Consider the following 16,889-nt stretch of genomic DNA (forward strand, 5'->3'; position numbering starts at 1 on the left):
ACTGAGCGCTAATACGCCAAGAAGGAAATTCCCATCCCCTGTGTAGAGACAGTTACGTCGCTGAGCACTACCTTTTTGCTAGTAGACTGTCCATTGCTTTTGATGTCTTGTTCATGGTTCCAATTTCCTGTCACTTGGGGAGACTGTAAAATAATTTCTTCTGGAAACAACACTTTTAAAACAAAAAAAGGTAAGAGCATAGGTATAACTAAAAAGCTAAAAAAAAAAATTATTAGAGGTTGTTTATGGCTGACCCTAAAGTAATTAATATTCTATTCCCTTCCTTTCTTAACCTGCCTGTTACACTGTTTCTAAATCAGAGCATTATTAGTACTGCATATTCTTCACAACAAAGCCATTTACTCGCTCATCTGCAAAAACAAAAATGAATTACATTTATGAGGGGAAAAGCGAGCAAGATGAATTTATTTTCAGTTATTTGAGCAAGTTATTATTAGTTATTCACTAAGCTGAAATAGTAAGAAAATACTAAAACTTGATAGAAAATTAAAAACATGAATATAACAAAGTTTTACTTCTAATGTTATGACTGAAGAGACTATTTTACACAAAATTTTACATGAAGCCTATAAAAATACTCTGTGAAGATGTAACACTATCATTCTATAAAAATAATACCTTTTACACCTAAGTGGATGACTTGTTCAAGTGCAAAGTGACACCGTCTGCTTGTAGTCCTGCCGGGAAGAAAACCACATAAAATAACTAACTTTGCATTCAGAACTATTAAGGCTGGCATACAGTAATGCAAATTTGATTATACAACCTTTAAGTCAATATAAAAAAAATCACAGCAACAATCCAACAACCAATGAAATAGAGAACAGAAAAACACTAGAAAGGATGGGTGCAGCAGTTTACACGTGCAATCCTAGCACTTTGGGAGGCCGAGGTGGGCAGATCACCTGAGATCAGGAGTTCGAGACCAGCCTGGCCAACATGGTGAAACCCTGCCTCTACTATAAATACAAAAATTAGCCAGGTGTGGTGGTGGTGCACACCTGTAGTCCTAGCTACTCGGGAGGCTGAGGCATGAGAATCACTGGAATCTGGCAGGCAGAGGTTGCAGTGAGCTGAGATGGCACCACTGTGCTCCAGCCCGGGTGACAGAGTGAGACTCTGTCTAAAAAATTTTTTTGTAAAAACCACTAGAGAATACCAACGAAGCCAAAAAAAAAAAAAAGGCATGGGACAAAATCCCACACCATTCTTTTTTTTTTTTTTTCTTAAAGAGACAAGGTCTTGCTGTGTTGCCTAGGCTGGAGTGCAGTGGCACATTCACAGCTCATTGAAGCCTCAAATTCCTGGGCCCACCTGATCCTCCCACCTCAGCTTCTCAAAGTGCTGGGATTACAGGTGTGAGCCACCACACCTGGCCCCATATCCATTCTTGATTAAAAACTCACTAGGCCGGGCGCGGTGGCTCAAGCCTGTAATCCCAGCACTTTCGGAGGCCGAGACGGGCGGATCACGAGGTCAGGAGATCGAGACCATCCTGGCTAACATGGTGAAACCCCGTCTCTACTAAAAAAAATACAAAAAACTAGCCGGGCGAGGTGGCGGGCGCCTGTGGTCCCAGCTACTCGGGAGGCTGAGGCAGGAGAATGGCGTAAACCCGGGAGGCGGAGCTTGCAGTGAGCTGAGATCCGGCCACTGCACTCCAGCCTGGGCGACAGAGCGAGACTCCGTCTCAAAAAAAAAAAAAAAAAAAAAAAAAAAAAACTCACTAAAATAAGAATCTATCTCCTCAACCTGATAGAGGACCACTATGGAACCTACAACCACAGTGTACTAAGTCATTCAGGACTGACAGCCCTGCCCCTAAGACCAGGGACGAAGCCAGTGCATCACTTCTCACCACTTCTATTCCACACCGGCACAGAAGTTCCAACCAGTGCAGGAAGGCAAGGGGAAACAAATACAGAGCATCCACATAAGAAAGGAAGAAGTAAAACTGTCTTTGTTTTGTTTTGTTTTGTTTTCAGACACAGCCTCGCTCTGTCACCCAGGCTGGAATGCAGTAGGGTAATCTCAGCTCACTGCAACCTCCGCTTCCTGGGTTCAAGTGATTCTCCTGCCTCAGCCTCCTGAGTAGCTGGGATTACAGGCGCCCGCCACCACGCCTGGCTGATGTTTTGTATTTTTAGTAGAGACGGGGTTTCCCCATGTGGGCCAGACTGGTCTCAAACTCCTGATCTCAGGTGATCCGCCTGCCTTGGCCTCCCACAGTGCTGGGATTACAGGCGTGAACCACTGCACCCGACTTGAAACTGTCATTCTTTGATGTACGACTGTATATGCAGAAAATCCTACAGACTCTATGAAAAGCTACTGTAGCTATTGAGTTTAGGAGACCTGCAGGATACAAGGTAAACAGACAAAAATCAACTGCTTTTTATAAATACTAGAAACAAGCAATTAGAAACTTAAGTTAAAATTACTGTTTATAATAGCCATTTAAAAACTTTAAATAGGTATAAATCTGACAAAAGATACGTAAGACCTATACACTGAAAAGTATAAAATCTTGCTAAAAGAAATGAAAAAAGACGCAAATAAATAGAGAGACATACCATTTTCCAGGACTGGAGGACTCATTATTATTAAGATTTCAATTCTCCCTTAAACCGACCTATAGATTCAATGTAATCCCAATCAAAATCCCAACATGCTTTCTGTAGAAACTGATATGACCTAAAATCCATGGAAGAATAAAGAAGACCTAGAATAGCCAGCCAACTCTGAAAAGGAACAAAGTTGAAGGCTCGATACTACCTGATTTTGAGACTTATCATAAAGGCACATATCATATACTATGTTTTTGTTCCCCTCAGCTTCATGCAGTGAAACTTCATCCCCAGTATGATGTTATTGGGTATGAGGAGTTGAGGCCTTTGGCGAGTGATTAGGTCATGAGGGTGGGGCCTCAAGAATGGAGTTAGTGCCCTTACACAACAGAGCACAGAGAGCTCTCTCTCATCCCTTCTGCTGCGTGAGGACACAGGGAACAGACAGCCGCCTATGAACCAGGAAGCAGTCCCACTAGGACACTGAACCTGCTGGTGCCTTGACCTTGGGCTTCCCGACCTCCAGAGCATGAGTAATACATTTCTGTTGTTTATAAGCCACTCCATCTATGGTGCTATGCTAATGCAGCCTGAGTGGACTAAGACAGACAATAAGACCCTGTAATGTTGGTGTCAAGACAGACAAGTGTACCGTATGGAACAGAACAGACAGTCTGCAGAAACAGATCAACAAATATTTGGTTGGCCGGGTGTGGTGGCCACGCCTATAATCCCAGCACTTTGGGAGGCTGAGGCGGGCGGATCACGAGGTCAGGAGATCAAGACCATCCCGGCTAACACAGTGAAACCCCGTCTCTACTAAAAACACATAACAAACTTAGCTGGGTGTGGTGGCAGGTGCCTGTAGTCCAAGCTAGTCAGGAGACTGAGGTAAGAGAATGGCGTGAACCCAGGAGGCAGAGCTTGCAGTGAGCCGAGATCACGTCACTGCACTCCAGCCTGGGCAACAGAGCGAGACTTTGTCTCAAAAAAAAAAAAAAAGGCCGGGCGCGGTGGCTCAAGCCTGTAATCCCAGCACTTTGGGAGGCCGAGACGGGCGGATCACAAGGTCAGGAGATCGAGACCATCCTGGCTAACCCGGTGAAACCCCGTCTCTACTAAAAAAATACAAAAAACTAGCTGGGCGAGGTGGCGGGCGCCTGTAGTCCCAGCTACTCGGGAGGCTGAGGCAGGAGAATGGCGTAAAACCCGGGAGGCGGAGCTTGCAGTGAGCTGAGATCCGGCCACTGCACTCCAGCCTGGGCGACAGAGCGAGACTCCGTCTCAAAAAAAAAAAAAATTTGGTCAACTGAATTTTTTTTTTTTTTTTTAAACAAAGGTACAATAGTAATTCATTGGAGAAAGGACAGTTTTTTCATCAAATAATGCTGGGACAACTGGATGTTTATTCCACCCTCCAATTTCCATTCATTCCCCACAAGTAATTTGCGAAGCTCAATGAGACAGATCACGAACCTAAATGTGCAGGTTAAAGCTGCCAAGTCTCTAAAATAAAGCAGGATAAAATCGTTGAGATCCAAATTAAAGATTTCTGAGATGAGGCCGGGCGCGGTGGCTCACGCCTGTAATCCCAGCACTTTGGGAGGCCGAGGCGGGCGGATCACAAGGTCAGGAGATCGAGACCATGGTGAAACCCCGTCTCTACAAAAAATAGAAAAAAAATTAGCCGGGCGCGGTGGCAGGCGCCTGTAGTCCCAGCTACTTGGGAGGCTGAGGCAGGAGAATGGCGTGAACCCGGGAGGCGGAGCTTGCAGTGAGCCGAGATTGCGCCACTGCACTCCAGCCTGGGCGACAGAGCTAGACTCCGTCTCAAAAAAAAAAAAAAAAAAAAAGATTTCTGAGATGCATCACTAAAAGATCTGTGAAAGAAAACATTCATAAACTGGACTTCACCAAAATTAATAAATTCTGTTTTTCAAAAGGCACTATAAAAACAATGAAAATACAAGCTGTAGTCTGAGGAAATATTTGCACAGACACATATCTGATAAAGCATTGTACTGAAACTATACAAACATCTCTGCAAACTCAATCATGAGAAAACAATTTTTTAAAATGGGCCCAAAGACTTGAGGAAAGACTTCAACAAAGATTTTGTACAAATGGCAAAAAAGCACATAAAAAGATGTTCAGCGGCCGGGCGCAGTGGCTCACACCTGTAATCCCAGCAATCTGGGAGGCCAAGGTGGGCAGATCACGAGGTCAGAAGATCAAGACCATCCTGGCTAACACGGTGAAACCCCGTCTCTATTAAAAATACAAAAAAATTAGCCAGACGTGGTGGCGGGCGCTTGTAGTCCCAGCTACTCTGGAGGCTGAGGCAGGAGAATGGTGTGAACCTGGGAGATGGAGCTTGCAGTGAGCCGAGATCATGCCACTGCACTCCAGCCTGGGGGACACAGCAAGATTCTGTCTCAAAAAAAACAAAAAACGGGGCCGGGCACAGTGGCTCACGCCTGTAATCCCAGCACTTTGGGGGGCCGAGGCAGGTGGATCAAGAGGTCAGGAGATTGAGACCATCCTGGCTAACACGGGGAAACCCCATCTCTACTAAAAATACAAAAAAATTGCCGGGCGCGGTGGCTCAAGCCTGTAATCCCAGCACTTTGGGAGGCCGAGACGGGCGGATCATGAGGTCAGGAGATCAAGACCATCCTGGCTAACACAGTGAAACCCCGTCTCTACTAAAAATACAAAAAACTAGCCGGGCGAGGTGGCGGCGAGTGCCTGTAGTCCCAGCTACTGGGGAGGCTGAGGCAGGAGAATGGCGTGAACCCGGGAGGCAGAGCTTGCAGTGAGCCGAGATGGTGCCACTGCACTCCAGCCCGGGCGACAGAGCGAGACTCCGTCTCAAAAAAAAAAAAAACACAAAAAAACCCCCCAAAAATTAGCCAGGTGTGGTGGTGGGTGCCTGTAGTCCCAGCTACTCGGGAGAGGCTGAGGCAGGAGAAAGGCTTGAACCTGGGAGGCGGAGCTTGCAGTGAGCCGAGACCCTACCACTGCACTCCAGCCTGGGGGACAGAGTGAGACTCCGTCTCAAATAAAAAAAAAAAAAAAAAAAAAAAAAGGTTCAGCATCACTAGTTATTAGAAAAATACAAATTAAATCCACGAGATACCCCTTCACACTATGAGAATCAGCTCTGTTCTAAAGTCAAAGCAGGTCAAGGAGTCCAGGCCTAGACGTGGGCTATAGTCTCTCTGGCTGCCATGATGGGGGCTGTGTGCCTTCTACCAGCACTGCTGCTCCCTGTGGCCCCAGCCAACCCTCATGCGTCATCCAACACAGCTGCCCCTCCCTTCCCATTCCTGGGCCTTCTCATGGCACTCACATGCTGGGGTCTCTCATCTTGTACAGCAAACAAAAAGCACTCCCTCCTGGGCCTCCTGTATCTCTTTGGTCACCAATTTCTCTCGCTCTCTCTCCATCCTACCCTCCCTTTCATGGGCAAATGCCTTACTTAGGAATCAACGACATTTCTCCATTTCCCCGTAGTCCATTCATTCATTCTCAACACATTCCAATCTGGCTGTAGCCCAAATACTGCCGATTTCTCAGACATAAAAAGCACTAATATTAAAAAAAAATTGATAAATTTGACTATATTAAAACTAGCACCTTCTGTTAATAAAAAGACACATATATTTATATATATTAAAAAATATATACATAGTTTTTTGAGACAGAGTCTCACTCTGTCTCAGGCTGGAGTGCAGTGGTGTGATCTCAGCTCACTGCAACCTCCACCTCCTGGATTCAAGCAATTCTCCTGCCTCAGCCTCTCAAGTAGCTGGGACTACAGGCATGTGCCATCATGCCCAGCTAAGTTTTGTATTTTTAGTAGAGATGGGGTTTCCCCATGTTGGCCAGGCTGGTCTCAAACTCCTGACCTCAAGAGATCCGCCTGCCTTGGCCTCCCAAAGTGTTGAGATTACAGGTGTGAGCCACCGCACCCAGTCTCAAAAGACACTTTTTAAAAAGCTAAAAGACAAGGAACAAATCTGGAGAAGATACGTACCGAAGAATAGTTTATCATAAGGAATACAGAAAGGACTCCTACAACAATGAAAATCAGATAAAGTACTCAATAAAAAAGAGGGCAAAAGATGCAAGCAAGCATTTCACGGAAGATGAACATTTTACAGTCCACAAACAAGAAGATTCTCAGCCTTGTAAGTAAGCCAGAGAAAAGTAAATCAAGACCATCATGAGATACATTACACACCTACCAGAGTGGCACCAGTTAGGAAATCGAACAAAATCAGACTGCAGGGAGGGCACTGATCAACAGGCTGTTTTTTTGTTTTTTTTTTTTTTGAGACAGAGTCTTGCTCTGTCGCCCGGGCTGGAGTGCAGTGGCCGGATCTCAGCTCACTGCAAGCTCCGCCTCCCGGGTTTACGCCATTCTCCTGCCTCAGCCTCCCGAGTAGCTGGGACTACAGGCGCCCGCCACCTCGCCCGGCTAGTTTTTTGTATTTTTTAGTAGAGACAGGGTTTCACCGCGTTAGCCAGGATGGTCTCGATCTCCTGACCTCGTGATCCGCCCGTCTCGGCCTCTCAAAGTGCTGGGATTACAGGCTTGAGCCACTGCGCCCGGCCCAACAGGCTGTTATATACCTGGATACTGGAAGTCACTGATGCAACCACTTGTAAAGCTGGAAACAGGAATATACCCCAAACCCAGCAATCCCACCCCCACATACACAGCGGCTCTAGGAAAAGCAGCAAACAATAGTAATAGGAAACAATGAAGATGTCCATCAACAGAAAAACAGGGTATTCACACAACCGCCAACTAATGAACAGTAGTTACAGGCAACAACACGAAGACATCTCAGGAACACAATGTTTAGTGAAAATCTGCAGCTCCTAGGAACCAAACACAGCAAGTTACTCCTTTTCTAAAGTTCAAAAGAATTAAAACTGAAGAATACACTTTTTGTGCATTACTAGTTAGTGGTTTTGTGGAGGAAGAAAAAGTCAGCTGGGTGCCAGGTCACAGCACCCCTCATCTGACTAGAAAACAAATAAAAGTAAGGAGCTGGTAGCTGACAGTGACAGTGAGGCATGAACCAAAGATCCAGTGCACGTGAGGTCTGGGAAAGAATGAACATGCAAATGTATGCACCTTTGTATCTCAAAAAATAGTTGATAATAAAGCTAGAAACACGGGGCATGCAAAAATGCTGTAGGAGCCCACTTCATCCACGAGGCCTCTACACGTCAACCACAGGCGTGGTGGGGGCTCCTACGTCACTACTTAGATGTCAACGGCCATACTCAAGAGAAGACTGTCCAATCAAAGATAAAGAGATAAATTATTAACTGGGCATGGTGCCTCACACCTATACTCCCAAAACTTTGGGAGGCTGAGGCAGGAGGATCACTTGAGCCTAGGAGTTTATGACCAGCCTGGGATCCCATCTCTATTAAACAAACAAACAAAAAAAGACGGCTGGGCACGGTGGCTCACGCCTGTAATCCCAGCACTTTGGGAGGCCAAGGCAGGCAGATCACAAGGTCAGGAGTTCGACACCAGTCTGGCCAATATGGTGAAACACCATCTCTACTAAAAATACAAAAATTAGCTGGGTGTGGTGACAGGCACCTGTAGTCCCAGCTACTCGGGAGGCTGAGGCAGGAGAATCACTTGAACCTGGGAGGCAGAGGTTGCAGTGAGCCAAGATCGCGCCACTGCAATCCAGTCTGGGTGACAGAGCGAGATCCTGTCTCAAAAAAAAAAAAAAAGACATTTGAAAGAAGACTCACTAGGGCCGGGCGCGGTGGCTCAAGCCTGTAATCCCAGCACTTTGGGAGGCCGAGACGGGCGGATCACGAGGTCAGGAGATCGAGACCATCCTGGCTAACACAGTGAAACCCCGTCTCTACTAAAAATACAAGAAAATTAGCCGGGCGTGGTGGCAGGCGCCTGTAGTCCCAGCTACTCGGGAGGCTGAGGCAGGAGAATGGCGTAAACCCGGGAGGCGGAGCTTGCAGTGAGCCGAGATCGCGCCACTGCACTCCAGCCTGGGGCACACAGCAAGACGCCGTCTCAAAAAAAAAAAAAAAAAAAAAAAAAGAAGACTCACTAAAAGCATTACCTATTATATGTGAATTCCACATCCATAGGTTCAAAGTTATAGGCTTGTTCAAATTCTGGATTAATTTTAAGAGTTACATCTTCTTCATGAATCTAAAAAAGAAACAAACAATATACCTGATTTCTTGGAATAATGTGATATCTATATCCAGCAACACATCATCAGAAATGCATTCTACAGCTTTGAGCTAAAATTTGATACCTATCTGCAAAATTAGTTGAAAAGGATTAAATCACTATGCCATTCAATTATACAAACAAGAGGAAATGGATCACTACACTCAAACTTATTGAACTTCTATTTGCTGGGCTGTAGCCTCTCTTAAGGCTCTGAGAATAGAGAATGCATGGGAGGTCACTGACTCCATAGGACACAAACAAAACAACCACAAGTGTAGCCAAGTGTTACCTACTGTAAGGAAGCCTCGATAAGGTCTGCCAGGTGCAGTGGCTCACACCTGTAATCCTAGCACTTTGGAAGGCCAAGGTGGGCAGATCACCTTGAGGTCAGGAGTTTGAGACCAGCCTGGCCAACAGGGCGAAACCCTGTCTCTACTAAAAATAGAAAAAGGAGCCGGGTGTGATGGTGGGCACCTGTAATCTCAGCTACTTGGGAGGCTGAGGCAGAAGAATCTCTTGAACCTGGGAGGTGGAAGTTACAGTGAGCCAAGATCGTACCACTGCACTCCAGGCTGGGTGACAAGAGTGAGACTCCATCTCAAAAAAAAAAAAAAACAACAAAAAACAAAAAACAGCCATTACAAGACTTCTCCTTTTAGTAGAAAAGCCCTCCAGCTAAAGCAAGATCCTGCATGATCAGTTCTGCATATTCTTTCCTAGATAGTGTGGGTAGAAAAATAAGAAGGAAAGCCCTGATCCGAAAGGAGCTCAAGCTCTTCTCCAGGTAGCTCAGGCAACAGGGTGAGTTTCCTGAGGGTCAGGGCTGACACCAGCAGAGGGTCGGGAAGCTACGCCCTGGGCTGGCTTCCAGCTCCGGGAAGAAGGGAAGCAACAGTGGTACAGGGCTGTGGGATCGTTTCCGCTGAGGATGAGGAAGACAGACCAAGTCCTCACTGTACACAGGAGACACACGTTAATCTACTTGAGAAGAGGAGGAGGTGGCATCCAAGAGAGCCTGAAAAGACGAAAATAATTTTTGGAGCTCAAAAGGATATGGAAGGTCATTTCAGACGCCAGGGTTTGATCAATGGCATGGAGGCCCAGCCATACGGCTCAGGAACCAGGGGCGGAGGCAGGTACCTTCCTCCTGAGATCTCTGGCTCTGCTTCTTTGGGGGTTTCGGTATGCGAGGTTTCCTTTCTTGGAACAGCTGGTCTACTACTTGGAGGCTAAGATGGTCACTCGGCCATCTTGGGCTCCTCATGTCAACTTGATCAACAACAAAAGTGGGTAATGGAGAGCTGGCGAGGTCATGTCACCCGTGTCTCACATCTCAGTACACAGGCCATGGCCTAAGTCATTACAAGATCTCTGAAATCCTGCCAAGATTTTGTCTTCTGGGAAATATCCCATTCTATGAAATCAGCCACAGCATGGACCCTGCATGAAGGTGTAGCCCAGAGTGACTGTGGCAGCAAAGGTCGGAGGCTGCCTCTTCTCCAGATCCTTACCAGGCTCTTCTAGCTCTCTCGGTCCTTCTTCCCTCTGACAGTAAAGGCTCTGGCATTCTCCATTCAAGTTTTCTACATTAAGTAATGTGTCGCTTCATCTTCTCTGATGCACAGATAAAGCACCTCCACTCTTATGCAGATCCCAGTATCGCTCCCAGTGCTATGTTCAGTACATGACCAGTAAAATCCAGCCCAAGAGTCACAGACCATCCCATGCAGAACGATCTGGAGCACCAGGAGCTACTCAAAGCCAAAAAAACCACCTTCACACAAACATCAGAGCTGCAAACTTGTAGGTGTATTTTTCCTTTCAAGGTTTCCACTCTGCGAGCTCTTCCGGAATACATTCAGAATGCCCGAATATAACTCAAAGCAAACAACATGACTTACATATAACCTAAAAGATAAATGTTTTATGTGGTTGAAAATTACAGAATTAAGTTTCCTTTATGCATCAAAAATTATTTAAAGATTCACTGTATCTTCACATTTTCCAAAATAGCCAATGCATATGGGAGCACCTCCCCAAGAGCCGTGGGGAGAACGTTACCTTTCCAACCAGTCAGAAGAGTGCGTCCAACATGAACTCATTAAGAGAGTGTGCTCTCACCTCAGTCACATAGCTGATGTATTCGATGGCATGTCCATTGTACTCTTGAGTTTTTAAAATCAGTTTATCACCTAGTTAAAAAAATATATTACCACGTTTAAAGCTAATACAAAATCACAAATTTCTGTGCTGTCCTATAAAATTCAACACGAGGAAGTTCAATAAAACATTACTGGGGTCAGGTCAGGCACGGTGGCTCACACCTGTAATCCTAGCACTTTGGGAGACTGAGGCAGGTAGATCACGAGGTCAGGAGATTGAGACCATCCTGGCTAACACAGCAAAACCCTGTCTCTACTAAAAATACAAAAAAAATTAGGCGGGCATGGTGGCGGACACCTGTAGTCCCAGCTACTAGGGAGGCCGAGACAGGAGAATGGCATGAACCTGGGAGGTGGAAGTTGCAATGAGCCGAGATCGTGCCACTGCACTCCAGCCTGGGCAACAGAGCGAGACTCTGTCTCAAAAAACAAACAAACAAACAAACAAAAATTACTGGGGTCAACTGCTTACAAATAATGAAATACAACAAAGAGGCCTGGCGCGGTGGCTCACGCCTGTAATTCCAGCACTTTGGGAGGCCGAGGTGGGCGGATCATGAGGTCAGGAGATTGAGACCATCCTGGCTAACACAGTGAAACCCCGTCTCTACTAAAAATACAAAACATTACTCAGGCGTGTGGTGGGCGCCTGTAATCCTAACTGCTTGGGAGGCTGAGGCGGCAGAACGGCATGAACCCAGGAGGCGGAGCTTGCAGTGAGCTGAGATTGCGCCACTGCACTCCAGCCTGGGCGATAGAGCGAGACTCTGTCTCAAAAAAAAAAAAAAAAGAAATACAACAAAGAAACATGCTTGATGTACATAGGTTGCTGATTTTTAGTGAAATTCTAACCCAAAAGAAAGAAAATGTGATAATGTGACTGTCATATTGCCAGTTAAAGAGTATCTTTTCTCTCTTAAGGGTGGTTTCTCTGCTAGTCTACCTAGGGAAGTATGCAAGTAACAAACACACCTGGGTATAGAGAAGGTCTCCCTTCGGCCAACCCTGGGACCTCCAGAACCAGCAGATCCCCATTCCTTCTCAAGACGATCCCGCTCATGTTATACTCTTTCAGTTCCATTTCTGCATAAATCTCCTCAAGCCACAGCAAAGTCGAAAACTTCTCCTTGTAATTTGACATGTTCAGAAGCTGGAAAACACATAAACGTATAGAATACAAAGTCAGCGACAGCGCAGCGGCACGCTGGAAAGCTATAAAGTCAGCGACAGCGCAGCGGCACGCTGGAAAGCTATAAAGTCAGCGACAGCGCAGCTGCACGCTGGAAAGCTATAAAGTCAGCGACAGCGCAGCGGCACACTGGAAAGCAGCAGCTCTGTAGCGGGGAAGTCCCAACAGCTCCAGTTCAGCACATGGCTCCCCAGGTAGGGCAATTCTCGCCAGAGTCTGCTAATGCCTCAGTACGTTTCCCAGCCTTCAGCACGAGGGCCATGAGGCTCCAGCACACTCCCTGGCCTTTGGCACGAGGCTGTGGGGCTCCAGCTGGTGGTGTCCCTCCCTGCACTGCCCAGCACTGTCCACCCTCCCTGCTCTTTTTCAGGTTGTCCAAGTTAATTCTGGAAAGGTAGAATTTGGCTTCCACAGACGTCTGTGAAAAAAGGACAAACTTCTAGATCTGGCCAAGGTGGACTAACAAGGACCAGATTTACCCTTGTACCTGAAAAAAACTTAGAGACATAGAAATAGGAAATGATGGTGTTTAAACAATGAACATTACGCAGCACAGGACTGTGATCCCAAGACTGGGGAAACAATCCATGGAGGCCCCATGACTGACCCACCTGCACCTGAACAGAGCTCCTAGGCCCCAGCACAGAGGACTCGGGGAGCCGCATGGTCTCTGAAGAGAGGAGCTCTGGTCTATGGGGCTGGGTGCTGGGAAGAGCAAGCAGCACAGAGTGGTCTGGAGGGGTCGGGGGACCCACTCGGGACCATCAGTTCAGCACTGAGGAATGCACGAGACACCACCCTGCAAGACCCATTGTGGGGCCAGACCAGGGCCTCAGCATGAGGTGGGGGAAAACTCACAGCAGCCTGCCCGGAATCAGAAAGTGGGAGGGCAGAAAGTGCGTCTGAACACATGGTGGCTGAAAATTTCCAAATGTGAAGAAAACTCAAGGCCACATATTCAAGAATCCCAATGAACCCTGAGCACAAGAACAGGAAGAAAAGAATCTCTACCACCACACATCGTAAACCAAATCTATTAATATCAATGATAAAAGAGAGAATCTTTTTTTTTTTTTTTTTGAGACGGAGTCTTGCTCTGTCACCCGGGCTGGAGTGCAGTGGCCGAATGTCAGCTCACTGCAAGCTCCGCCTCCCGGGTTTACGCCATTCTCTTGCCTCAGCCTCCCGAGTAGCTGGGACTACAGGCGCCCGCCACCTCGCCCAGCTAATTTTTTGTATTTTTAGTAGAGACGGGGTTTCACCGTGTTAGCCAGGATGGTCTCGATCTCCTGACCTTGTGATCCGCCCATCTCGGCCTCCCAAAGTGCTGGGATTACAGGCTTGAGCCACCGCGCCCGGCCAAAAGAGAGAATCTTAAAAGCAGCTAAGAAGAAACAACGTTATGTGCAAAAGAGCAAAGATAAGAATTAAAGCAAAAGAACCCCATAAGAAAAACTAAAAAAATACTTAGGAGATGAATGAAAACAAAAACACAACATAGGAAGACTTATGGGAAAAGCATAAGCAGTGCTAAGGGAATTTGTGACGATGAGTGCTGATTCCCATGAGCACCGCAAGGAATCAGACAAAGGAGAACAAACTAAACCCAAAGATAGAAGGAAATAAAGATTAGAGGAGAGATGAACAAAAGAGAGAATGGAAAAACAATATAGAAAACCAGGAAAACAACAAGTTGGTTCTCTAAAAAGATCAACAAAATTGACAGACTTTTAGTAGATTAACTAGAAAAAAAGAGAAAGACATAAATTACTAAAATAAGATAGGAAAGTGGGAACATTACTACAGATTCTACAGAAATAAAAAGGATTATAAGAGAGTAAAGCAATTGTACACCAATACCCAGATGAAATGGACGAATTCCTAGAAACACAAAACCTACTAAGACTAAACCATGAAGAAACAGAAAATCGGAATAGACTGATTACTAAGGAGGTTAAAGTGGTAATCAATATTCTGAAAACGAAAACCCCAGGACCCGATGGTTCCAAAGCTAAATTCTACCAAACATTTGAAGAATAACTAATACCAAACCTTCTCGAACTTTTCCAAAAAGATTCAAGAGGAGGGAACACTCTGACTTACTCTTATAAGGCCAGCATTACCCTGATCCCAAAGCCAGACAGAGACACTTCACGAAAAGAAAACTACAGACCAATATGAACACTGATGTAAAAATCCTCAACATGATACCAGCACACAAAATTCAGGAGCATATGAAAAGGATTAGCTGGGTGTGGTGGCTCATTCCTGTAGTCCCAGTTACTTGGGAGACTGAGGTTGGAGGACTGCTTGAGCCCAGGAGCTTGAGGCTGCAGTGAGCAGTGACTGAGCCATTGCACTCCAGCCTGGGCAACACAGCGAGACCCTGTCTCAAAAATACATACATAAAAGGATTACACCCTTCAATCAAGTGGAATTTATTCCTGGAATGTAAGGATAGTTCAATATCTGAAAATCAATTACTGCAGCAACACACATTAACAGACGGAAAGAAAAATCACATGATCATCTCAATACAGAAAAAGCAACTGAATTTTCTTTTTCTTTTCTTTTTTTTGAGACAGTGTTTCCCTCTGTCACCAAGGCTGGAGTGCAATGGTGCGATCCGATCTCAGCTCACTGCAACCTCTGCCTCCTGGGCTCAAGTGCCTCCCAGGTAGCTGGGATTACAGGTGCATGCCACCACGCCTGGCTAGCATCTGACAAAATTTAACACCCTTTCATGATAACATTTAACAAACCAGGAAGAGAAGAAAACCAGGCTGGGTGCGGTGGCTCATGCCTGTACTTGCCTGTAATTCCAACACTTTGGGAGGCCAAGGCGGGAGGATTGTGAGACCCCATCTCTATGATATATGAAAGTTAGCCAGGCATGGCGGTGTGCCCCTGTAGTCACAGCTGTGAGCTGTGATTACACCACTGCACTCCAGCCTGGGCCACAGGAGAGCCTGGCTCAAAAAAAAAAAAAAAAAAAGAGAGAGAGAGAGAGAGAAAAAGGAAAAGAAAAAAAAAAGAAAAGAAAAGAAAGAAAGAAAACCACCACCTCAAAATGATAAAAGTTATATATGAAAAACCCACTGTTAACATCATACTCAATGGTGAAAGATTGAAAGCTTTTCCCATAAGATTAGGAACTTCCAAGAGAAGGATGCTTGCTTTCACCACTCCTATTCAACATGGTACTAGAAGTTCTAGCCAGAGCAATTAGGCAAGAAAAGGAAATGAAAGGCATCTAAATTGAAAAAGAAGAAGCAAAATTATATGTTTGCAGATGGCATAATTTTATATGTAGAAAACTCTAAAAGATTCCACAAAAAACTGTTAGGATAAATAAATTCAGCAAAGTAGCAGGGTACAAAATCAAAGGACAAAAAGTATCTTCATTTCTAAACAACAATGAAGAATCTGAAAAGTAAGCTATGAGAGCAATGTATTTACAACAGCAGCAAAAAGAATAAAATACTTACAAATTAATTTAACCAAAGAAGTGAAAAACATATACAAAGAAAATGACAAAACACTGCTGTAAGAAATTAAAGAAGACATAAATAAATGTTAACATATTCCATGTTCATAGCCTGGAGGATTCAATATTGTTAAAATGTCCATACTAACCAACGCAATCTACAGATTCAATGCAATTCCCATCAAAATTCCAATGACAGGCCAGGTGCAGTGGCTCACACCTGTAATCCCAAGCACTTTGGGGGGCTGAGGGGGGAGGAATACTTGAGGCCAGGAGTCTGAGACCAGCCTGGGCAATGTAGTGAGACTTCGTCTCTGGGGAAAAAAATTCCAATGGTGTATTTTGCAGAAATAGAAAAATGCATCTTAAAATTCATATGAAAGATCTTGAAAAGCAAAATAAATTTTGCCAAAGAACAATGAAGCTGGAGGACTCAAATTTCCTGATTTCAAAACTTACTACAAAGCTGCAGCATCAAAACATCAAGTTGGTGGCCTGAGGAAGGAACTGAGGAGCACCCTCCAAGCCCAGCAGACCTGGGTCCCGAGGGAGGAGCTGAGGAGCACCTCCCCATCCCAGCAGACCCAGGTCCAGCTTTTTCCGCCACTTTCTTTCAATGAACCATTCAGGCATTTGCCTGCAAACTCAAAATGACTGGGGGAGAGAGGACTGCACTCCCGACTCATGGCATCCTCCCTGCCCAGGATCTGTGAGTAAAACATACCTGAACTTGTTTCTATCATGGCAATGGATTGAATTGCACCTTCCAACCCAAGAACCCAGTGCTGCCCAGGCCGGGTTTTCCCTGGCATTGAGGAACATAAGATTGAGCTCCCAGTGCCAGATGGTCAGGCAGGCATAACCCGGACACAGGTCAGACGAGAGCCACTAGGGCGTCTGCCAGAATAAGTTAGTTTCCTGTGTGAGGAACCCCTGGTTATGGGGCATCAGCCTGTCCTCCTGGTAAAACAAGTATCCCCTGAAGGGTGCATGGTGAACACCCAGGTCCCATTCCCTTCATTCTCCTCAGGACAGGGCTGCCAGTTGCTCTGGCACTGGAGCTCCAGTTTAGCTGGGGACTCTCAGAACACCTCAAAGCCCTACAGAAAAAAACCCTCCTGGACAAAGGGCAATGTTCTCCCCTCAAACTGTCAAATTTCATAGACTTTTCATCCTTCTTGGACTTTTCTTCTCCAGACACCTCACTCAGAACATGCTCCTC

At 45.7% G+C, this 16,889-nt stretch overlaps 1 protein-coding gene across 2 annotated transcripts in view; it reads right to left on the reverse strand.

Moving 5' to 3' along the window:
- MOV10L1 (Mov10 like RNA helicase 1) overlaps positions 1 to 16,889 on the reverse strand; it is a 69,819-nt gene that overhangs the window by 27,178 nt on the left and 25,752 nt on the right. For both annotated transcript variants that reach the window (XM_007976168.3, XM_073006579.1), the window contains 5 exons: positions 11,964 to 12,141; positions 10,951 to 11,021; positions 8,711 to 8,802; positions 640 to 698; positions 72 to 172 (listed from right to left, as the gene is read on the reverse strand). In XM_007976168.3, the coding sequence (XP_007974359.1) occupies positions 72 to 172; positions 640 to 698; positions 8,711 to 8,802; positions 10,951 to 11,021; positions 11,964 to 12,141 (501 nt within the window). The remainder of the gene's footprint in view (positions 1 to 71; positions 173 to 639; positions 699 to 8,710; positions 8,803 to 10,950; positions 11,022 to 11,963; positions 12,142 to 16,889) is intronic.

This window comes from Chlorocebus sabaeus, chromosome 19 (genome assembly GCF_047675955.1).
Source record: "Chlorocebus sabaeus isolate Y175 chromosome 19, mChlSab1.0.hap1, whole genome shotgun sequence".
NCBI classification, from domain to species: Eukaryota; Metazoa; Chordata; class Mammalia; order Primates; family Cercopithecidae; genus Chlorocebus; species Chlorocebus sabaeus.